This window comes from Anguilla rostrata, chromosome 1 (genome assembly GCF_018555375.3).
Source record: "Anguilla rostrata isolate EN2019 chromosome 1, ASM1855537v3, whole genome shotgun sequence".
NCBI classification, from domain to species: domain Eukaryota; kingdom Metazoa; phylum Chordata; class Actinopteri; order Anguilliformes; family Anguillidae; genus Anguilla; species Anguilla rostrata.
In genome coordinates, this window is record NC_057933.1 from 34,072,139 (window position 1) to 34,096,379 (window position 24,241).

Genomic DNA, 24,241 nt, shown 5'->3' on the forward strand with positions numbered 1-24,241 from the left:
CAGCACACTAGGTGACCAAAGACCGGAAGTTTTGACAAGAGGCTAACTGCTTATCCAAAATTACCAATATTTATACGACGTCTCCATGCCGCTTCACAGCAATAAAAATATCCTACTTATCAGACGGCGTTAATTTCGTCAAAAAAAAATATTTGTTAGGACCCCTTTTTCCCATGATGAAAACAAAACCTAATGAATGGAAATAGATTAATTAAAACTCCTCACTTAGCATGCTCAATCAAGCTACATCACATGGTAACAGCTAGATAGCAGAAGGTGTTAACAAGGTATAAACTGGTATAAATATTTTGAGCAGTAATACTTACATAGCAATGATGAAAACTTATCTGTTTTCAATAGACAGAGTAAATCAATGATATAGCCTATTTCTATCTGCTTCTGTTTTACATCAGAAAACGATGTCAGCTAGGTCTGTCAGCAAACATATGGCTTAGCTATGCCCAGGAGTCCTCAATAATAATAGTATTTTCCAAGAAATTACGAAAAATCGTTAACAACGTTTCATTATATGCAGCATATTTTACTGCTACCACAGAGTGAATACGTAAGTGAATGGGATGATGAGAGAACTTTTGGGTACGCTGAGATATAGGCTAAAGCGCTATTCCAAAAGCAAAATTAGACATGTTATATATTGTTAGAAAGCTTATACTCACCTACTGAATAAATGAATTGTCAATCAAGCCAAACTGTACTAAAAGGGCAACAATGCCGTAAACAACAGGTGTGGTATTACACACCGCTATTTTTTAAGGTACCCAGGCATCACAGATGCGGGTAGATGTGGTGCAAAAGCAATAGTTGAGTAATAATAGACAATTAGTAGTGAGCAAATAAGCATGTATAAGAAATTTGCTCCAGGTGGGATTTGAACATGTGACTCAACAATCCATAGACCGTAACGTTACCATTGAGCCACAAACTGACAAGCTGTAGAGACTGTAAATTTTCTTGGGTAATCGGATATGCCCATTTTACATGTATGTGTGACATTTTGATTGGCTGGTGTATGTAAAATGACCAATGGGGAGACATTCTTTGTGGGCTAGGAGCATTTCTGATAGAAAGGAGAAGAAGAAATCCTGGTGTGGTGAAAATGCAGAATCCCCTTAGTTTGGGGCTTTATTGTGTGGACATGTGAAGTTTATGAGTTCTGTCTGTTGAAATGGGGTCAGAATGTACAGAAATTCATGTTTTTAACGGCTGAGAGTCTGTGGCTGTTGTGGTTATTTCAGTGGGGAACCCTGAAAAGTGCCAAACTCTCATTGCTGCATAGGTATGGGGCATAGCTGCCATCCCAATATGTACGTAAACGTATGTATACTGTGTGTGTTTGTGTCTGTCTGTGTGTGCACAGACTAGCCTATTGCTCTCACTTGATTCTATCTGTTGTGTTCATTTCAGTTTTAAAAATACTATCCATTCATTTTTAGCATAATTGCAATTTTCTTTGACTTTTCAGAGGACTATTTCATCAATGGCAGTGATGATTGCGAGAATGGCAAACAGCGTTTCCTTCTCTGTCAGGAGCTATGGGAAGACATGAAGTCCGAAACAGAGGTAAGCACTTGTGAAAGCACTTTAACAGGCTCTGTAGTCTTCAAACGTATTTTAATTTGGCAGATTCGCAAAGGCTGTTAAACTGCTGTTGAATATGACACTGGGAGCAAATGTCAGGTTGCTGTTGGTTTAATGACACGCCACGCCAGATAGAGGAATTAGGGTAAACGTCCCTATTAAGCCCACGTACCATATAAGCCCACTTGCAACTTCTGAGTCAAATAAAAAAAAACTACATCATCATTTTTTGCTGTGTGATGTTTTTTCGAATGAAGCGGCTTGTTACGAGTTTTAGCACACTAGCAAACAGACCACATGCTGCATCAATACAGTAGCTACATAGTATGGTTCATTGCAATGACATAAAGCATGATAAGCATGTATAGTTTATATTTTTGTATGCAGTTTATATTATTATACTGTTAAATAGACAATAAATGTGTATGTTTATCTTTATTTATTTTTTAATTAACATTTTTACCTGGTGGGCTTAAAGGGGACTCTAGCAAAAAAATCACACTGCCTGAGGTGGATGTAAATGAATATAGCTAATTACTTCTCTACATGATCAATTTATACTTTTCATATTTTGTTAGTGCACCATATATAGATTTATTTCATACAGTTGTTTTTTTAATGTCATGTGAGTAGAATAAAATATTCTGTCTTTAACCATAAATTCACTGATGTTCCCTTTAAGCCCACCTGTTCCCATTAAGCCCACTTTACTGTGTTTCAATGGGGATCTTCTCCCTTTTGACCTCTGAACCATTTTCCTCCCTAATTTTGACCTCACCTGATGAATCAGCTCCATAATTCAGATAATTAATACCCTTATTTAAATATCAGTGATATTGCATACGTCAATTCATTCTGGATAGGCCTGTGTTCTATCTTAACATTAGCAATAATTTTTTAATCTTTACTTTACAGATGAGTTTTAGTTTAAGATGACTAAAACACGAAAGAACTACAGTTCATGCCCACGCATGATAGAAGCGCAAGTTCATCCTCTGCAAAGCAGGGCTGTAGGGACATGGACCATTCTATTTGCGCAATCATGAGGTCATTGAAAATCTACAAAAATAAGATGAAAGCCATGAACGACTTGCTAGCGTAAGACAAAGACAACCACAACGTGGGCTAAAGATTGAAGCAAACAAATAAAATAAAGCTTAGACCACCTTATAACCTGTTATGTTACACTACTAAAATGGAGCATGGAGCAAATGATAGCCTTACTAAAACGATACAATCACCTCAAAGAGCATAGGCCTACGTTTAGTCTAGGAGAAAGTAGAAATTGCAGAAATGTTGACATCTTTCTTGTTTATTTTGTTTAAGTTATAGGCTAATGATACATGAGCTTCAATATGTTATGACTGATGTCTCCTCATAATGAACTGTATGTTTTAATGTTACTTCACAATGAACTGAATGGTTTTAAAATGTGTTTTTACAATGTTTTCAAACTACTATCCTAAATCTGTTTAACATTTAAAAATGTATTTAATTGTAAATCCTGAAATTGACTCATTTACTATCCTTAGAACATTAGTATTGAACTTGAAATTGTTTTTCATTCAGTCAGTCGGTCTTCAGAAATCTTCATAAAAACACCTGCACTTTCAACCAGCTGACTGAACCAGAAATTTTGGCCTATTTCAAATGCCAACAGCACACCATAGGATAGAGATACAGACAAAATGACAACACATATTGAAAGATGAAGTATTGAAGAGTAATTTCCACTATAGTTTTGATTTTGTTCGTAAATATTTTTGTGGCTACATTCCAAAGAAGACATGTTGTAAGTTTAACTTTTTCTGTGTTGACAACACAGCAAAAAGGCTGGTCATGCCTATTTCAAATGCCATTTACAGGCCATAGGATAGGAGTGGAGACAAAATGAAAATAGCTATTGAGAGCTAAGAGATTACAGATTTGAATAGAACAAGTTTGTATTGTTAGGATTTTTTAAATATATATTTATTTATCAACAAATCATGAAGTGGGCTTATTTGGAACACCCATGGGCTTAAAGGGTACGTTAGGTACCCATTAAGCCCATGCCAGACTTTTGACATATTTTGACAAATTAAACAATAAAAACATTAGAAATTGGTATAAATGAATTATTGACACTTAAAATGAGAGATTAGACTTTCATTATAACTAAAATGTTCTCACTTAAATTGGGGCAGTATACATGAAAAATGTCTGAAAAGCGGATTTGGTGGGCTTAATAGGGACGTTTACCCTATCTGAAACCTAACAAATTAATTTAATAAAGATACCTTTTGTTGGAAGCAGGGTTAAATACTATATTATCAAAAGAAGTAATCCAGTTCAGCTATTGAATACCTTTACACAAGACCAGGTCAAAACCTAGTATATGGCTGGACCGAACCGGCCAACCATCACTCAGTCACAGACATTCGCATTTATAGGGCTGGCCCCACTGTTGCGGTCCAGCCAAAAAAGGTTGGATGTTAAAGGTGTCGGAACCCTGAGCTCTGCTGGCCTGCCTGTACGCTCTGCGCCAGTCGTGCAACACTTTGTTTTGGTTGCAAACCCCGGCATTTTTCCATTGCAAATCCCCTAATTAAGGTGTACTGAGTACTAAAGGATTACACACTGGGGGGGAAAAAAAAGTTTTTTGGATAAACCTAAAATTATGAATAATTGTTTTTTACACCTTTATATTTTTGAAAGAATTGAAGATTTTGAGGTTCAAATGAATGAAACCAGTTCAGTGGAGAAAACTTTTAAAAATATAGGTGCAAGAAATAGTAATTTTATGCAATGGAACTTTTTTCAGTGCGTTAAACACTGTGATAATTGAGTTGGAGGGACTGGCAGTGGAAGGCTGTTTTTCTTTGAGCCTTTGCCTGTGAAGGCTGCTGTTAACCTCTTGAAAGTAAAGAATATCCAGCGCTTAAATTCTGTTGTAAATATTTTTTTATCGATACATATTTTTATAGAAGCCGAAGCTTGTCCATGTCATAATAAAATATTTTTAAATTGAACATTTTCAATTCTGGCTTTCTTTTTTATTTTTGCAGTTTTTGCTTCAGGACCCTAAGAACATTTATAAGTTGAATTGCATGCTGTGTATATTCCAAGATATTTTTACCTGCAGTCAGAATTTTTTAGATGCAAAGCACCTCATGAACCTGGCTTGTAACTCACTCACTCACACAAACTCACTTACAGCTGGCTGCAGATTTTCTACAAGGGGGAGCTAACAGCATAAGAGTGGTGCCCACCTGCTTCACCTGTGTCTCCTTGTTTTTCCACCTAGAGAGCAAGAATGATACCTGAAGCTGTATTAGATGTGTTTACTTTGGAATATATATTTGTTTGCCGAGTGTTTAATTTATATGTCTCAAACAGTCAGTGCAGGATGATCTGAATAAAAAGGTCCTGGACAGCCTGCTGGAGTTTGCCAGGAAATCAACCTCCAGCTTCATGTCCCGAGAGGAAGATTGGGCATCTCATATGAGAGCCAGTGAGATCCCCGTTGCTGCCTTGGTGCTGGGTGAGGCTGACCTGTTTTCTGTTGATGTTGGTGAAGATACAATTGAATTTCAATCAATTTCGCTTTGTGCCTATGGTAATCGCTTGCCTTATCCAATCCTGCGGCAAATGGTATCTTTTTACTTGTATACTCCAGATTGTGAAATTAAAAGCTTGCTTTATTTTGAAAAAAAGACTGACAGTGTGTGGACTCTTGAACAAAAGGCAAAATCTTTTTCAGTGTCGTGGCTCAAAGGTCAGCATATATGCAAACCACGTTCTTTAGATGCACTGAAAAAGAGTGTAACTATCTGTGTAACTTCTCCTGGTACTATTGACCTCTTGTGTGACATTTTGCTCATACATCAATATTCTCTGTGTTCCTTTTTTTTCCTCGGTTTGTTAGTGGTGTCGGGGAAATTACAATAAACTGTAGCCTTACTCGGGCCACCACTTATGCCCGAGTAAGGCTGCAGTATATTCTCATGTTGGGTTCCACTTATGTAGGCGTAGTGGTATAACCGCACAATTAAAAAAGACCAGGTCAGAACCTAGTATATGGCTGGACTGGCCGACCAATGGTGTAACTTCATCACTCAGTCACAGACATTTGCATTTATAGGGCTGGCCCCGCTGTTGCAGTCCAGCCAAAAATCAGTCTCATAAAATTACAGTTATCTAGATTATTCGGCCATAAATTTGAGACTTCAATTAGTAATCAAGATTACAAACATTTGTGATCAAATAATGAAATCAAAGATTTACAATAACTGGAAGGATATAGTTCTGGATAGGCTATTTTGACTCAGATTCTCACGTTCTAGCAACATCAAAACAGACACGGGTTTAATAAAATGATTTATTAATCAGCAGAGCTCAACTTTATGCAAATTAGTCCGTCTAGCGCGTTACATTGAGCCAATCAGGTGAAGGCTGTGCTGCTGTTTCTTCAGCCAGCTAGCCAAAATCTTGTTCGTTAAAAAAAGTTCAGCGCATTTTGAGGATGGAGGAAAAACGGATCATTTCTGTAGCTGCATTCCCGGTGTTATACGAGGTAGAGAGCAGCTATTACTAGCTTCTTGTTGCGGTCCATGGCGGGTTTGTGATATATTGGGATGTTATCTGGATTTAAAATCGGCGGCGAATTATCCGGTTTGATATATGATAGATGGCTAGCTTGTTAACATGGCGCTCCGCTAGCCCTAGCCCAAAAACTTAATAATAAAAAAAAAAAAATTAAGTCAGTTATACTTGGAGAGTAATGTTAATATTATTCTGGTTATTCCACTCCTTTGCAAGCTTATTAGACAAAGTATATTGTGATGCTCCTATATTTATACACGTTGCATGAACGGGAACACATTTTCAGCAGGACTTCGTAACACCCACCAGCGCCCACCACATTTTTTTTTTTTTGACACGCCCCCAAGCAGCCAGGCTACGTGAAGCGACGCGTCGACACGCGATGTTTGACGTTGCAGTGGACATGCACCATAAGCTAAACTGCTATTGCCTGGGAAGTTTGCTCAGTCTTACTGTCCGCCCATTCAGGCAGGTAGCGGCCTCTGGTGGTCGCTGTTGGGTCCTGGAGAGAACAGTGGTACCAGGAGAAGTTACGCAAATAAACTGTTTTCTCTTTTTCAGTGCATCTAAAGAACGTGGTTTGCATATACGCCCCCCCCCCCCCCCGGTTAATCATCAACAAGGTTCTTCCTCCAGTATCTTGTCAGGTTTCCACGCTGGATGGGCTAGGCTTAGTCGCCGCAGTCAAGCTAAGTCGCAGAGCCTGGTTACTGCATACAGCAACTTTGTCTGTGTGTATATATAAGTCTGTGACAGCAGTGATCCTAGGCTTTCTGCGAGCTTTTTAATTACAGAGTTATGAGAACTCAAGTGGGCCCATAGGAGTTCCACAGCACTCAAGGGATAATGCACTTTGGGTGACCGTGCAGGAAAAGACCAAAGACCGTGCAGGAGAAGAGAGTGAGCGATTGCCGTCCCTTACTTTTATACCTGGTGGGGTGGGGGGAAATCTTTACACCGGTTGTGTGTGACAAGGATCTAGAATGCTGCGCGCACTGATGTCGTCAGATACGCTAAATGTTCTTAAAGTCATTTCCATTTGGACGCCACAGACTGACCGAGTGTACCTACAGTGCCTTTTCTCTGAGGACCCATCAGTCTTTTGGTCTTGTATGCGGTTTGGGGGTATGAGTGGGTTACTCAATAGGAATATAATAATAGGTTCACTCAGTGGAAGTTGCTCTAGCTGTTCAAATCAGTGTCCAGCTGGATCCTAGTATTATTTCATATAAATAATAGAGGGGTCATAGTCCGGGATATTTAGATTTCACTTACTCAGATGGAGTAAGCTTAGTTAGGACACCCTGGGTCAGCTGTTATGTTTGGTTACATTTGTGGCTGCAAGCCATTAAAAGAACATTTATTGGTTCTGTTCTCTGCATCCCCCATTTCATATCGGGTAATGTTCCTCCAGTACTCAATGAAGTAGGCTAACAGTTAATGATAACTAAGCAGCTTCCAAGTTAGCATTAGCAGGCTAATTCATAATGGAAGCTCCATTGACCCATATTTGCAACATTGGCGCATAGGAAGGAGTAGCTTGTAAACACTAAGTTTATAACATCATTCAGTTTATAAGGCAAGCATAGCTTTATTAAAGTGGCATTTATTTATTTATTTTATTTATTATCCTTTATTTAACCAGGAAGGTCCCATTGAGATACAATATCTCTTCTGCCAGGGAGTCCTGGTCAAGATGGCAGTAGGAAAATAAAAGTTTCAAATAAAAAACAAAAAAAATAAACCAGACATACAAGGATCAGGAGCTAAAAGGCACTTGTTGCTAAAAGCAATAATATTGTTCAGTAAAATCTGATTTTAACATATTTTTAAACATGTCAAGAGAGGGTAAGGATTTCAGATTAAGAATGCATTAACTCATTCCAGACATGCGGGGCATGAAAGGAAAAGGCTGATTTACCCAGTTCTGTTCGAATACTTGGGACCATGAGGAGAATTTTCTCTGAGGATCTAGTGTTATGGCTACTGGAGTAATATTTCAGTAAGCCGGATATGTACTGCGGTAGTTTACCCAGTAAAGCTTTTAAAATAAAAATTAACATATGGGTTTTTCCCTTTGAATACAATGAAGTCCATTGAACCATTTCATGTAAGTTACAATGGTGTGTATGTACACTTGCACAAGTTACAAACCGCAGGGCAGCATGATAGACTACATCCAGTTTTTTCAACAGAGATGAAGATGCATGCATATAAATTTCATCAACATAGTCTAATACTGACAAAAAAGTACTTTGAACTAATCTTTTTCTAGCAGTAAAAGGAAAACATTTTTTTAAACGAAAATAAAAAACTAACTTTGGTTGAAGTCTTTTTTAGAAGGCTATCAATATGGACGCTAAAGGTCATCTTGTCATCAATCCAGATGCCGAGATATTTGTAAGAGCTAACCCTCTCTAGCTGAGCACCATCTAGTGTTAAAACTGTACAGTCAGTGGGTGATGAATGGGAACGTGAAAAAATCATAAATTTAGTCTTTTTAGAATTTAAAACCAATTTTAAATTAACAAGTGACATCTGCAATAAATTAAAAGCAGTCTGTAGGGAATCCATTGCCACTTTTAAAGATGGTGCTATAGTATAAATAATTGTGTCATCTGCATAAAGGTGTACCTTTGCTGGATTTAATCCTACCCCAAGATCATTTATATAAACAGAAAATAAAATCGGTCCCAGCACAGGGTTACTAAATCCTATACAATTGAGTCTTTGCAGGAGAAGACCATGATCCACTGAGTCAAACGCTTTGGATAGATCAATAAAAAGCGCAGCACATGATTTTTTATCATCCAGAGCAGTAATAATATCATTTGTAAATGATATGGCTGCAGTTATAGTGCTATGCCCTTGTCTAAAACCTGACTGAGTTTGACTTAAAATGTTATTATCAGACAAATGTTTTAGCTGTTCGTTTACTAGGGATTCAAATAGCTATAACGGATAGTCTGGAAATAGGGCGATAATTATCCAGAACAGAGGGATCTCCTCCTTTTAATAAAGGAAGGACAAATGCTGACTTCCAGGAGCTGGGGATCAAACCGCTGGTTAGACTAAGATTAAAGATGGAGGCAATGGGTCCCGCAATCAGATCTGCTACTATTAAAAAAAAAAAAAATAAGGCTCAATTTGGTCAGGACCAGCAGACTTTTTACAATCAAGACTCGATAGAGCTTTATAAACTTGGGAGAAATAGGGGAAAAATTAAAACTATTTCCTGGGCAACTTAGGGTGGTGGCTACACTGTCTTTACCATCTACAGGGAAATTTGAGAGAGTGGCTAAGCTTGCATTAATAAAATGCTTATTAAATGCATCCGCTATGTTATGCGTACCCTTTATTTCATTTTGATTTACCTTTAAAAGATCAGGAAGAACAGAGGGTGTCATAGACCCTGATGAAGATTTAATCAACTTCCAAAATTTACTTGGATCATTTAAGGTTTTCATTTATTAAATGAAGGTAGTAATCACTTTTTGTATTTTTTATCAATTTTGTGCATTTGTTTCTTAATGCCCTATACTGAACCCAGTCACTAGCATCATTACTTCTTTTAGCCTTGGCCCATGCCTTATCTCTCTCTCTCTAATAGAAGATGAGATGGTTTTATTAAATCATGGGTTGTCTTTACCACTAACTCTAAATCTTCTCAGAGGTGCATGCTTATTAATTAGGGCCAAAAAGGTTGTTTTAAAATAATTCCACGCCAAGTCAACGTCCGCCATTACACAAACAAGGTCTTAAATTTATTTTAAATTTCTTTTAAAAATAAAATGGGGCTTAGTCTTGGGTAGTTTGCAGTTTCTAACACAGGCAACTGTACAGTGATCACTGACATCATTACTGAATATTCCAACTGCAGAGTATTTATGTGGAGAATTTGTGAGAATAACATCAAGCAATGTAGACTTATCCATGTTTTTGGAGTTTAACCGAGTTGGAGAGTTAATTAGTTGCGACAGATTTAGAGTGTCGCAGATGTCCTTAAGTGAATTGGAGGTCGTCGAGAGCCAGTCCCAATTTAAATCTCCCAATAAAACATACTCCTTGTCAGAAAACGTATGTAGGAAGTCTGAAAGCAGTCCTACAGCTTCATCTGACGCCGATGGTGGGCGATAGCATCCTACTACCGTAAGATCAGCACCATTAGGAAGATGTAACTTAATTACAGACAGTTCGAAGCACTTTGGTTTACTGATCGATTCGACACAGGAGCAGTTCAACGTTACTTTTACATAGATCGCTACTCCCCCTCCTTTGTTAGCGCGATCTGCCCTGTAGATATTATATCCATCAATGTGTGTCATATTTTTCGAAATCGAGGGTTTCAGCCACGTTTCTGACAAAACTATAATGTCGCAGTCAGTCAGCTTTGCCCAGAGACGAATTGCGTCTATTTTGTTTATTAAACTGCGAACATTTAGGTGAATGAAACGTAATCCATTGCAGTTTTTATGATCATCCGGATTTTCAAGCTGTGTCAGTTCAGGACCTGGATTGGAGTGGATGTTCCCTGATAGAAGAAGTAGGAAAATCATCCAGACCTTCTTTGCTGGAACAGTTCTCTGACTTTCTGTGCACAACCGATGAGGCAAACTGGGCCGAGATCACCGTCCCTATCCGCCGCTGTGCGTGCCGCAGGTACAGGTCATCACACTCAAACATGATGGAGGTAGTCCACAGTGAAACATCCGATCCACCGTCATCCTTTGTCCTATTCACCACTGGAGATGATAGCGCAAGGCTACTCAACAGGTAGAGCAGCCCGACTGGCCACATTGTTGAAGTGGGTGAAGTCAGTTTATGGTACTGTGGTGCAGGGCCTTTGGAAAGTATTCAGACCCCTTCACTTTTTCCGCATTTTGTTACGTTACTGCCTCATTAAAATTGATTAAATTCATTTTTATTCTCATCAATCTATACACAATACCTCATAATGACAAATCAAAAACTGATTTTTAGAAAGTTTTGCAAATTTATAAAAAATAAAAAACTGAAATATCACATTTACATAAGTATTCAGACCCTTTGATGTGACGCTCAAAATTGAGCTCAGGTGTATCCTGTTTCCATTGATCTTGAGTTGTTTCTACAACATGATTGGAGTCTACCTGTGGTAAATTAAATTGATTGGACATGATTTGGAAAGGCACACACCTGTCTTTATAAGGTCCCACAGTTGACAGTGTATGTCGGAGCAAAAACCAAGCCATGAAGTCGAAGTAATTGTCTGTAGACCTCCGAAACAGGATTGGGGGAAGGGTACAAAAAGGGTACAAAAAATTTTCTGCAGCATTGAAGGTCCCGAAGAACACCATTCTTAAATGGAAGAATTTTGGAACCACCAGGACTCTTCCTAGAGCAGGCCGTCCGGCAATCGAGGGAGAAGAGCCTTAGTCAGGGAGGTGACCAAGAACCAAATGGCCACTCTGACAGAGCTCTAGAGTTTCTCTGTGGAGATGGTAGAACCTTCTAGAAGGACAGCCATCTCTGCAGCACTCCACCAATCAGGCCTTTATGGTAGAGTGGCCAGATGGAAGCCACTCCTCAGTAAAGGCAAATAGACCATGCGAAACAAGATTCTCTGATTTGATGAAACCAAGATGTTAAAATGTATTTGTTAAATTTAAATAGAATTATATCTGAACTTGCTGAATTGACCATAAGCTACAAATTTAATAGCTTGATAATTAGTTAGTGCAACATGTTCCGGATTTGGATTTTCTACATTATCTTATAAAGGTAATCCACGTTGAAAAGGTAAAACACAGTGACTCCACTTGCACAATTTGATGAGCTTACTAGAGAAATCGTCTTTTACACAGCGTCCGCGGCAGACGACATTCTGTCCATCGTTATACTGAAACGTCTCCTATGATAAGGTGCTGCTAATCATGTTGTGAAGCTGTCAAAACGCACTCTTCTAGAAGCAGTGTCACTGTGTCGATACAACAACAATATAACAGTGCTGTTAATAATAAAAATTTAATAATTATGATAATGAAAGTATCTGAATGTATTGGTAACTTATAGAGCAAATAAAGAAAGAAAACATAAATAATTTTAATTTCTTGTTGCTTTAATGAAAAAAAACATTGGAAACAGTCATTGGAATCGGCTGATTTGGCTTTAAAAAACCATCAACCGGAATCGCCCATAAAAATGCATGATCAAGGCGCACCCCTAGTTATATTGGCTTGTGTGTGCATTTGGATCCTGCATATTGTCGCCTGAAGCTATATTATTATATTTATCCGCTATAACTGAATAGGCAGCAGAAATTGTAATGTCTCTAATGCCTATAACTCTTGTTACAACCTGGTCTAAGGTCAGTCTGTAACGGGGTTGTCACATGCCGTGACTACCCTGAAAGGGACAGAAGAGCTGGACACAGGGAGATATGGAAATTCCGGATTTCTCCGGCGTTTTTATTTCGGTTATGAGAGAGAGCGCAATCGGGAAAAAAGAAATGAAAAAACCTTCGCCCGTCACCCTCACGGGATCTCGGCAAAAACAACAAAATAAAACAACAAAGACAAAATAAAAGGAACTTATACAGTTTCGCTTTTCAGCGGCGGCGTGCTCCGGCTCGGTCTCTCTCTCTCTCTGTGTCTCGGGATCCCCGGTCTCAGACACCTACTGTGGGAAGAAGCACACTTTTAAATCCTGGACTGATACGTAATATCATCCAGGTGTGTGCCTACTTAACCAGTTGGCGTGGTCCTCTAATTGCCCTGAATTCCTCCCGCAGACCGAGCCCTGCCACACTCCTCCGCCATCAGAATGCAGCCGGGTTGCATTGGCTTGACTGATACCCCCCCCTCCCGGGAGAGGAAATCAGCGCAAGCGTTTGCAGAACCCGGCCGATGGATTACCCGGAAACGAAACGGCTGGAGGGCCATCGGGTAATCCTGGAGTTGGTGTCCTTCATTCTGTGTAACCATTGGAGGCGGGCATAATCCGAATAGAGGACAAAGGGTCTTCCCAGGAGGTAGTACCGGAGAGTCAGTACAGCCCACTTTACATTACATTACATTACATTCATTTGGCAGACGCTTTTATCCAAAGCGACGTACAAGAAGTGCATTTTCATGATCGTAGACAACTGCTGAACACGGGTTCAGTAAGGTACAATTACTTATTTTGTACAGCTATTTCTAGCTGAGAACAATGAACACTATCCTGGTCTAACATCTGCAAAGCCAAACTAGGCAGAAGATTAAGCTAGAGTATTAGTATTACAAATACAATTTACCAAGAAGTGCAGGGATGGGGCAACATGTAACAAGTGACAAGGAAAAAAAGGTGTTTTTTTTTAATTTTTAAAAAAAATATATATACACAGCATGGTGGTGGTTATTCTAGGTATAGTCTGAAGAGATGAGTCTTCAGGCCACGGCGGAAGATGGATAGTGAGGGGGAGGTTCGGAGAGGGACGGGGAGTTCGTTCCACCACTGGGGAGCTAGGGTGGAGAAGCTCTGTGATCCCTTTGGGCGGGTGGGAGGGGTTACAAGACGCCCTGCTGCTGCAGAGCGGAGTGGTCGAGCAGGCACATAGAATTGAGTCATGTCCTGCAAGTAGATGGGGGCTGTCCTGTTGGCGGCAGTGTAGGCAAGGGTCAGGGCTTTGAATCGGATCCTGGCAGCGACCGGTAGCCAGTGAAGTGATCGCAGCAGAGGAGTGACGTGGGAGAATTTGGGGAGGTTGTAGATGAGCCGGGCAGCGGCATTCTGGATCATCTGTAGTGGCTGTATGGCACAAGCTGGCAGGTTTGCAAGGAGAGAGTTGCAGTAATCAAGGCGAGAGGTCACCGTAGCCTGGACGAGCAGCTGGGTGGAGTGCGTCGTCAGGTATGGTCGAATCCTCCTGATGTTGTATAGGAGGAATCTGCAGGACCTTGATGTTGACACTTTATGGCGAGACATTCCTTTTCAATGGTACTGTACCGGCTCTCCCTGGGACTGAGCTTGCGGCTGATGTAGAGCACCGGTCGCTCCTCCCCATCCACCTCCTGGGACAACACTGCCCGCAATCCTCTATCAGAAGCATCGGTCTGCAAGAGAAAAGATTTATCAAAGTCCGGGCTAATCAACAGAGGACCGCCACACAAACTTTTATTTTCACAAACGCCGCCTGGCACAGCTTCGTCCACTGAACCGGATCAGGGGCTCCCTTTCGAGTGAGGTCAGTCAAGGGACCAGCGAGACTAGAAAAGTTTGGAATAAACCGATAATAGTTCTCTAGCCCCAGGAACGACCTCACTTGCTTTTTAGACTTGGGTTGGGGAGAAGCAGAGAACTGCTGTTTTATCCGCTAAAGGACAAACTTGCCCCCTCCCCAAGAGGAGCCCCAGATACCGTACCTCCCTCTGCCAAATTGCACACTTCCCGGGGTTTGCAGTGAGACCCGCACCTCTCAGCGTCTTCAGGACGGCTCGCAAATGCTGCATATGCCTCTGCCAATCATTACTGTGGATGACGATGTCATCCAGATAAGCAGCGGCATAGGCAGCATGCCGTCTCAATAGCCTGTCCATCAGGAGCTGAAAGGTAGCGGGAGCCCCATGCAAACCGAATGGGAGGGTCACAAATTGGTGTCAACCGAACGGAGTGGAGAAAGCCGATTTTTCTTTGGACACCGGGGATAAAGGGATCTGCCAGTAGCCCTTAGTTAAATCCAGTGTCGAAAAAAATTGAGCTGTGCCTAACCGATCCAGCAGCTCGTCCACCCGAGGCATCAAATTTCGAGACTGCGTTTACCTTTCGGTAATCCACGCAGAAACAAACAGCCCCATCAGGCTTAGGAACAAGCACGATAGGGCTACACCAATCACTGTGAGATTCCTCAATTACTCCCATGTCCAGCATTTTGCCCAGTTCTTCCTGCACCACTTTCTTTTTGTGTTCAGGCAGTCGATACGGGCGAATTTGAATTAGAGTGCCCGGGGGGGTATGTATGTGGTGTTCTATAAGGTTTGTTCTTCCTGGTAGGGGGGAGAACACGTCAGCAAATTCCTGCTGTAATCAAGCTACCTCTGCCTGCTGCAGTCAGATAGCTGTCAATTGGGACCGGATTATTTTTATTCAAATTGGGAATCTCCGGTCCCAGCTCATCTGGCATGACCTCCGATGTAGCTAGCAAAGCAGGGTCTACCTCTCTCCTCAGTTTTAGTAAATTGAGATGGTAGATCTGACGTGCCCCTCCCCTATCAGAACGAATAACCTCATAGTCTACATCCCCGACCCGGCGTGTGACCTCGAAAGGTCCTTGCCACTTGGCGAGTAATTTGGATGCTGATGACGGGAGTAATACTAGGACTTTGTCTCCCGGTTTAAATATTCGCAATTGAGCCCCTCTGTTATATTGCTGTCTCTGACGTTCTTGAGCCTGGAGCAAATGCTTGTGTGCAATTTGACCAAGTGAGTGTGGCTTTGTTTGCAGGTCCAACACACATTGAATTTCGCTTTTACTTTGGCTTGGACCCTCCTCCCAAGTTTCTTTTAACAGGTCCAAAATGCCACGGGGTCTTCGCCCGTACCATAATTCAAAGGGGGAAAACCCCGTGGAGGCTTGGGGAACCTCCCTCACTGCAAACAACAGGGGGTCAATTAGTTTGTCCCAATTTCATAAGTCAGTGGAAATGAACTTACAAATCATTGTTTTCAGCATCTTATTGAACCGCTCTACCAGCCCATCTGTTTGAGGGTGGTAGACGCTAGTTCGAATAGACCTGACGTCCAACAATTTGTACAGTTCCTTTAGTGTCTGTGACATAAATGAGGTGCCTTGATCTGTGAAAATCTCTTTCGGGATTCCCACCTGGGAGAAAAAATTAAATGGTGCCTCCGCAATAGTCTTAGCTGATATATTGCGGAGGGGCACTGCCTCTGGGTATTGTGTTGTATAATCCACTAGGACTAACACAAAGTGATAGCCTCTGGCACATCGTTCTAATGGCCCGACGCGGTCCATGCCAATTCTTTCGAAGGGGACCTTGACCAATGGAAGCGGATGCAAAGGAGCTTTTGGTATGGCCGCTGGATTTACTTTTTGACATTCCGGGCACTCCACACACCACCGGCGTATGTCCCCTCGTATGCCTGGCCAATAAAATCGAGCCATTATACGGTTAAGTGTCTTGTCATGCCCCAAATGACCTGCCATCGGATTGTTGTGAGCCGCCTGAAAAACCATTTTCCGACGGCGGTTTGTCACTAAAAGTTTTGTGCTATCCTCGTTTGTATATGTGACAGGTGCTGGTGTTTTGGTCCTTAAGTAGGGCAAGGTCATTTTTCAGTTTTTACAGATTATGAAAGATTATAAGCTTTCAAATGATGTGTCATACATTGAAATCTGAAAATAGTTGAAGAAGATATGCTTATTTGAATGTTGGTACTCCTAAAATCAAGTAGCAGAGAAAATCCCCTTGAAAGATCTTGAACTTTTCACACTTCTCACAGGGAGATAATGGGTGGGAACAATAGCTAGTTAACTCCACCGCAACCACTCCCCCACTAGTACCTGTCAATCCTTGCCCATTTAGGGGTTACCCTATTTAAAGCTTTATAACTCCAGATGTGAACACCACAGAGACTAGAAAAATGTCTTAAATGAAGCAATACATTTGTACCATTTATAATACTAGCTTAGATTACTTTATATTAATTATTTTGTAAGAAATAAAGTGCCACAAATGCAATGGTCAAGGCAAAAAATCTAAAATGAATTTGCTCCTTTTTTAGGTCGCAATGAAATACTGGGAGATTGCGGGTTAAAGTGTACATGTCCTGGATCAAAAACTTCTTGACCACAAGTTCATAAAATCTAAGCGTGGATATGTAGAACTACTAAAGATCTATGAAGCAAAAACTAAGCAGCATCTCCAAATCTACCCAAAATGTCTAAATCATTAACACTGGTCTAAAATAGCTAAGGGTCCAGAAACAAATCCAAAATCTCTCCAAAAAGGAATATAATTCTTTTTGTCCATTGTAAAGCATATGAGCCCCTTATGAAGGTTTAAGATGAAAAAAATATGGTCACACAATGCTGCACAGTGCCTAAATGTGTAATAATTAACTCTTGTATGCATTTCTATACTCTGTACACTCCTATGTTTTCTTGTATGGGAATGGGACGATGTGAAAACAATTTTCAGCCGTCCACCACGTTTTAACAATGTTTCAACACTCCTCATCACTGTTGTATGCGTCACAAAAACTATTACACTACTAACTAACGCTTACATTACAGTGTGAAATATCCACACTACATAATACCACTAACCTATTTAAAGACACTCAATTTCTAAAATAACGTATATAACCGAAATATTTAGAGCAGTAATACTTACATAGCAATGATGAAATCTTATCTGTTCAGTAGATGGAGACAGAGACAGTAAATCAATGACAGTTCTATCCGCTTCTGTTTTGCTCCAGAAAACAATGTCAGATAGGTCTGTCAGCAAACATATGGCTTAGCTATGCCCAGAAGTCCTCAATAATAATGGTATTTTCCAAGGAATTACGAGAAATCGTTGACAACGTTTCGTTAGGTGCAACGTCTTTTAATGCTACCATATATAGAGCGAATGCCATGGTAAGAAAATGTTCGGTTACGCTAACCTGTAAAACGCTATTCCAAAAGAAAAATTAGACATGTTATACATCGTTAGAAAGCTTATACTCTCACCTACTGATTGAGCGTCTGCCATTGGGCCCTTCCCCTGCATCACAGTCATCCGTGACCAGCTGCCCCCCGCTGCGGTATAAGGACAATGAACACACCCCCCTTGTTGGGCCCCTTCCGCTAGTCTTAGTCTTGCCGTTTCCTGAAACCCCGGCCAATCATGCCCCAGAATTAGCAGAAGGGGGGTGCAGGCGGTAACCCCAGCCACCATGCTATACATTTGTCCCCCAATTGAAAATTTAATCCGTGCAGTTGGATAATAATATACATCCCCGTGCACACCGAATACCCACCTCCATGAGTCTATCAATTGCCTCTGGTGGAACCAGGCATTGGTGCACAAGGGTATGATAGCAACCAGAGTCCAACAATGCCTGGATTGTATCCCCTTTCATACTCGCTGGTATGAGATACATCTGCTGGAGCGGGGGAAGGATGCGTGTTCCGGATGTGCCCCTCACGTCCGCAACGCCAACATCCCTGCCCCGACGTTTGTGACGCACTCGTCTGACCTGAAACCGGGGAAAGGGGGTTAAAGAAGGGGGCTGAGGGTCGTGTGGGTCGAGGTGGTGGTGGTTTAGGGGGAAGGGAGGTTGGGAATGGGGCAGGGTTTGAACAGGGAGCTGGGTGAAAAGGGGAGGGTTGATGAAGGTCGGGAGGGTTTTTAAAAGGCCCGCCTCTTAGCGGTTTCCTCCCTGTGTCCTCTCCGACCGACAGATGGTTCTCTGCCAGCTGGATGGCCGCACTCAGGGAGGTTCGTTGGTAGCACCGGAGCCAGTCAGATGTCCCTTTCGGGAGCCCCGTTATGAACTGCTCCAGCGCCACCTGCTCCATGATTTATTCAGGAGTGCGGCACTCCGGTTGCATCCAGCGTCGGCAGGAGTCGAGGAGCTGCTGAGCGTAAGCGAAGGGCCGACCGACGGCAGCAAATGAAAGTTTGCGCAGCTTCTTCCGGTGGCCCTCCAGCTTCAGTCCCACCTGTTCCCAGATGGTGGCCCGGAGGGTTGCGTAATTGGCCAGTGCACCGGCTGGTATATTGCGGGCAGCCATTTGCACCTCCCCCAAGGGCAAAGGGAGGAGGCGCAGTGCCCACTCCTCCACCGGCCAGTTACACGCCGTGGCCGTCCTCTCAAAGAGTTCAATAAACGCCTCCGGGTCGTCCTCCGGTCCCATCTTCTCCAGTTTCAGGTTTGCCTGGAGGGGGGTCGGGGTGGGACTGGCTGTTCGCTCCTTCAGCAACTCTGTCATGACAGCTGATCCACAGCCTGCGATGCAGCCATCACTTGCATCGCTTGTTGCTGATGTTCCTGCAGGCTGCGGAGAGCTTGGTGTTGCGACTCCTGCATCTGTGCTAGCTGCTGCACCATCTGCACTAGCGGAGAGCCTTCCATGGTCGGGGACTCCTCTGTCCCGGGTTTCGGCACCAATTATCTAATTAGCCAGGTCTAATTAGCTTGACCCAGGGCAGGTGTGGCTGCTTAAACCAGCCATCCCCACACCACAGGGGTGCATAAAAAGACAAATGAGTGGGGAATGGGTAAAGGAAACGTACTGCTAACCGACCAGTAACTCCAGTCCCTATCTGCCTATCCACATCCAACTGAAAGCTGGCTAATCTTCGAGGGTACGGGTCACTGGGTGGCTTTGAACGCTGAGCTTTGGACAGTTAGTTGGTGTTCTGAAAGTTTGAATAGTGTACGCCCAACGGCGAGTTAATACTCAACCCAGAGTACCTTCAAAAATAAGGCAAAATAAGAAAGTGTTCCAATGAAAGGTATTGTCTAGTTGAGGACACACTAACTAACTGGAGCACTATACAGCAAGCAGAGAGTTCACAGAAATATCAGCAGAGTACCTGGTGGAAATATGCTCTGAACTGAAATGGTTAAATAAAACCGTTTTATTTTGATGACATTAAAATGATAAATAACAATTTTTAACAATAATGAATTGTAAAATGAAAATAAATTTACATTATAACTACGATAAAACTAAAATGAATACCTTTATAAATAACTATGCATAGAACTACTAATTATGTCTTTTTTTGCCAAAAAACTGAATTGTACTGAATTAGTCTACAAGCTACTGAAGCAGGTGACAAACAGCCTACAGAATCCCAATGTTTCAAATACAGTTTCAGAATAACTGTTTGGCTTTGTAATGCCTGAAAAACAATGGTTATATTCCTGTAGTTATAATTGTCAAGATAGTGGTGGTATAGTATAGTAATTATCCCAAATCCCCAAACAATATAAAAAGCCCCAAAATACACTCAAATTAAAACCAGCCCCAAAAAAACTCAACTGACCCTTTAAATATCAGCAACTTAAAAAAAAAAGAGAAAAGAGAAAAAAGCCCAAAGTCGCTTATAATAAGCTAACTTGGCAATATTGGAGGCAGTGGGGTGGGCAGTGTGCACAGTGAAATGACAGCCTGCTGTATGTCATTTTGGCATTTGAAAGGCAAGATAATGAATACATCGTACGGTGTGTTGGACCAATTCTTATGTGGATTAGACCAATAATTATTGAGACAAAGCAAGTCCACTCCTTCCCTATGTTTGGAATACTGTATCTCATGGTGTTATGAAGGCCACAAATTTGTCTTTGGAAATCGGAATGCAACGAGTCTACATTAAATATTAAAAAATATGTTTGGGGCAAATCTATTTGGGTGGGCCTCCCAGGTAAAGTCAATGGATTGGAAACACTGGTGGTTTTGTTTCTTTGATATTTTTTGTTCTCCCACCATTGAAATCCTAAGAAATAAAGGAATTTTCTGTTATAACCTCTTATTATTTACCGAGAAACTTATTCCTGTAGTGAAAGAGAAGGTTGGTTATTTTCTTTCTCAGCTTTGTGAAAACAAGCCGTGCATGTCAGCATCATCATACAAATCCAAGGTATGTAATCTATCTTGGAGAATGAGATGCTGACATATTCTGTGCTGAATTACAGTCCCCTCCAAAAGTATTGGAACAGCAAGGCCAATTCCTTTGTTTTTGCAATACACTGAATACATTTGGGGTTGAGATAAAAAGATGAACATGAGATGAGTTCAGAATTTCAGCTTTTATTTCCTGGTATTTACACCTAGATGTGTTAAACTACTTCGAACATAGCACCTTTGGTATCAGACCACCCAATTTTTAGGTGAGCAAAAGTATTGGAACAGAGAGTATTTAAGTAAATGAAAGCAAATAACACTTAATATTTGGTAGCATATCTCTTGCTTGCAATAACTGCATCAAGCCTGCAACCCATTGACATCACCAAACTGTTGCATTCTTCTTTTGTGATGCTTTTCCAGGCTTTTACTGCAGCCTCTTTCAGTTGTTGTTTGTTTAGGGGGGGGTTTTCCCTTCAATCTCCTCTTCAAGAGGTGAAATGCATGCTCAGTTGGGTTAAGGTCTGTAGCGATCTAACTTTGGGGACCCTGTGTGCTTTGTCTTTTCAAGTTATTCTTTAAAAAAAAAACTTTCAAGTTTTTGAGTTTATGGTAATAACAGTGCAAAATGGAAAGTGTAAAGTGAAATTGTCATTTTTTTAAATCCAGAATTTTTAAATACCAATTCACTCCACTGCTCCAGTAACCTCCAGTTGTTTGTCCTCTTTTTCAGGAGTAAACTTGACGGACCACAACATGACGTTTCAAAGTCTGTCAGACAGGCTGCAGAACTCTGTGACTCCATTTGTTGTCTCTGTTCAAGCCAAGGAGTGTGCAGGTGTTCTTTTTTTGTTGTTGTTTTTTTTTCTAGAAGGCAGAACCTTCACCCTGCCAGGGGCAATGTTACAAGGCCTTTTATCCAAACTTATTTGATGGGCCTGTTGATTGGTTGCTCGTAGTTAATTTTTGTAATGAAAATGATGTGACCAAACAGTGACTTCCGAAGGCTATGACAGCTCTTGATATAACAATTTTCATAAAATTGGCTTTTTATTGATTTCACTTTCTGGAGTTTTATGTCTTACAATTTATGTTTAGTTTGTTTTTGATTGGCCCAGACAGTTTGTCTGTGTGAAGAAGAATATTTTGGATACTTGGAGAAATTTCTAGTGACCTGTCGGCTTGGTAAATGCTGCTTTTAAAGCTTTCGCAAATTGGTGGATTAAAGTGAGTAAATAAATTTAAGGTAGCTCCAGGGCAGCTTGTACAGTAATGGTTTGCCTCCAGATGTTCTATATTACTTGATTATTTTTCAGTTAATTACCCTTAACATTTTTTTTTTTGGAACCATATATTTATGGATCATTCAATGTGAGACTGCTGTGCTCAAGGCATGAATTATGGCATGATTAAAAAGACATTTGCTTTTATAATTGTGTACAAACTATAAAATTATTTGAAATGTGTTTGTTTGTACAACTTCACAAATTCCCTGATATCAGCTAATATGAAGGACGACAGGTTGACTGAAATATCTTTCATCACACACATAAGCTCACATAGCCTACATAAAACAAAATACCAACAACTCCCGAAAGTGAACTATCCATTTAAATCCTGATGGATCCTCTCTACCTCTTTGCAGCAGTTTGTCTTTTATTTCATTGTGTTGTTTGCTTTAAAGACATTCAGGATGATTTGCATGGATTTGTGAATTCTTATTTTTGCTGAAGCTATTAATATTGGGAAACTTGCTTAAGGATAAAACAAGGGCCACCTTTGGAATTAAGCCTACAGCATCGTGTTACAAGCCATTCTTTCATAGATGGGCCACACTGCTAAAGTCATCCTTGTCATCCTGTCTGCCCAGCTGTGAAGTATCTACTGCAGAAAGTGCTGCAAAGGCTAACTGGAGTGTCTGTGGATAAGGATGAAGAGGAAACCAGTACAGATCTTCCCCCGAACAGTGCACACTGCTCCCTGAGGTCACTCTGTGATTGGTACAAGACTGTCTGTAAGGTAGGATCAGTGAAGTACTCATAACTGCTGTTTTGTGTTTTCACACTGCGTGGAGAGCAGACACATTCGGTGCTGTTGAAGCCAATTAGATGCAGATATTCACGGCAGCTAATTAGCTAGCAAACGGCAGTTTTGCATTTAACTGTAGTGTTGATTCTGTTTTAATTTGGTTCCTGCAAGATGGTTACACACACCTTTGAATGCTTGCTCTTTGGACAAAAACCAATATTTCAGTTGTGCATTTTGAATATATTGCCAATTTATTTATGATGCAGAAGTAATCGGTGGCTTCAAGCTTCAACAAATACAAAGACTGGAATACAGCTTATTTAATTTCAGTGAGGCAAGATAGCCTATATTGTTTGTAGTACAGTAACTTGGCGCATTTTGATATCAATACTTTTAATGGCAGGCGTAGATTTTGCTAGTTTGAATGAATGAGTTCTAGACAGTGCTTTGTATGTGTGAGTAACTTGACATTTTGTATGTTGAAAACGTGTTTTTTATGAGATCAAATTATAGAAAGCATTTCGTTGCAGTTATTGCTGCTAAAGGTTATGCAACTAGTTATTCATTTTAAGGGGGAAATTTAGTTTTAACCCATTAAAACGAATTAATAATGATTAACTGAAAAGCTTTACTTTATGGCCTATAAAGAAATGAGAGGCCTACCAATTAATTAGAGATTTAAGACATTTCCCAACAATCATTAGAACAGGATTTTACATTAAAGCCAGAATGGCAAAAAACTTAATTAGGACCACTGACATTTTTATTGACCACTGCCACCAGGATGCGTATTAGGCTAATGCTTAACTTTGTGATAAACAAATTAACTTCTGTTGTTTTTTGTCTTTCTGGCAACACTTGTAGCTGCTAATGCGGTCTTATAATAAAAAGAATACATCAAGCTCTTCAAAAGTGCAATTTGTATTCTATAGTGCAAGTGGCAAGCTGTTGTTGAGCAAAATTTTAGTGAGTTGAAAAACATGTATCAAAAAAAATGAATTGATCAACATTCTTATTAATGATTAACGGTTAATTAACTGTTAAGTCCTCTGTTAGAACAGTGTTTTGTTTACTTCGGTTTCCTTTGTTAAATATTACATTTTGCCTAAAGACCTGAAACCATTCAGTGTGACAAATATGCAGTAATAGAAGGAAATCAGGAAGAGTTCAAATATTTTTTCACAGCACTGCAATTAGGATGTTGGACAAAATAACAAACACCACATGAAAAAAGACTTAAACTTTGAAATGTGTCTTTCCTATAGAATTCCTCTGGGAGCTCTCCAGGGGAAAAGCGCAGCTCTTCTGAGATGGAATTCTCTGCAAATCCACCCATTATTGTTATCTTCAGAGACCTTGAGGCCTTCAGCCCACGTGTTCTGCATGCCTTCATTCTCATCTGCAGGTAGCAAGATCACTGCTGGGAAATTA

At 40.7% G+C, this 24,241-nt stretch overlaps 1 protein-coding gene across 2 annotated transcripts in view; it reads left to right on the top strand.

The window, feature by feature from the left end:
• Positions 1-24,241, top strand: part of orc3 (origin recognition complex, subunit 3) — a 75,699-nt gene that overhangs the window by 7,242 nt on the left and 44,216 nt on the right. For both annotated transcript variants that reach the window (XM_064335743.1, XM_064335733.1), the window contains exons 3-7: positions 1,484-1,581; positions 4,978-5,122; positions 21,516-21,620; positions 22,653-22,801; positions 24,076-24,215. In XM_064335743.1, the coding sequence (XP_064191813.1) occupies positions 1,484-1,581; positions 4,978-5,122; positions 21,516-21,620; positions 22,653-22,801; positions 24,076-24,215 (637 nt within the window). The remainder of the gene's footprint in view (positions 1-1,483; positions 1,582-4,977; positions 5,123-21,515; positions 21,621-22,652; positions 22,802-24,075; positions 24,216-24,241) is intronic.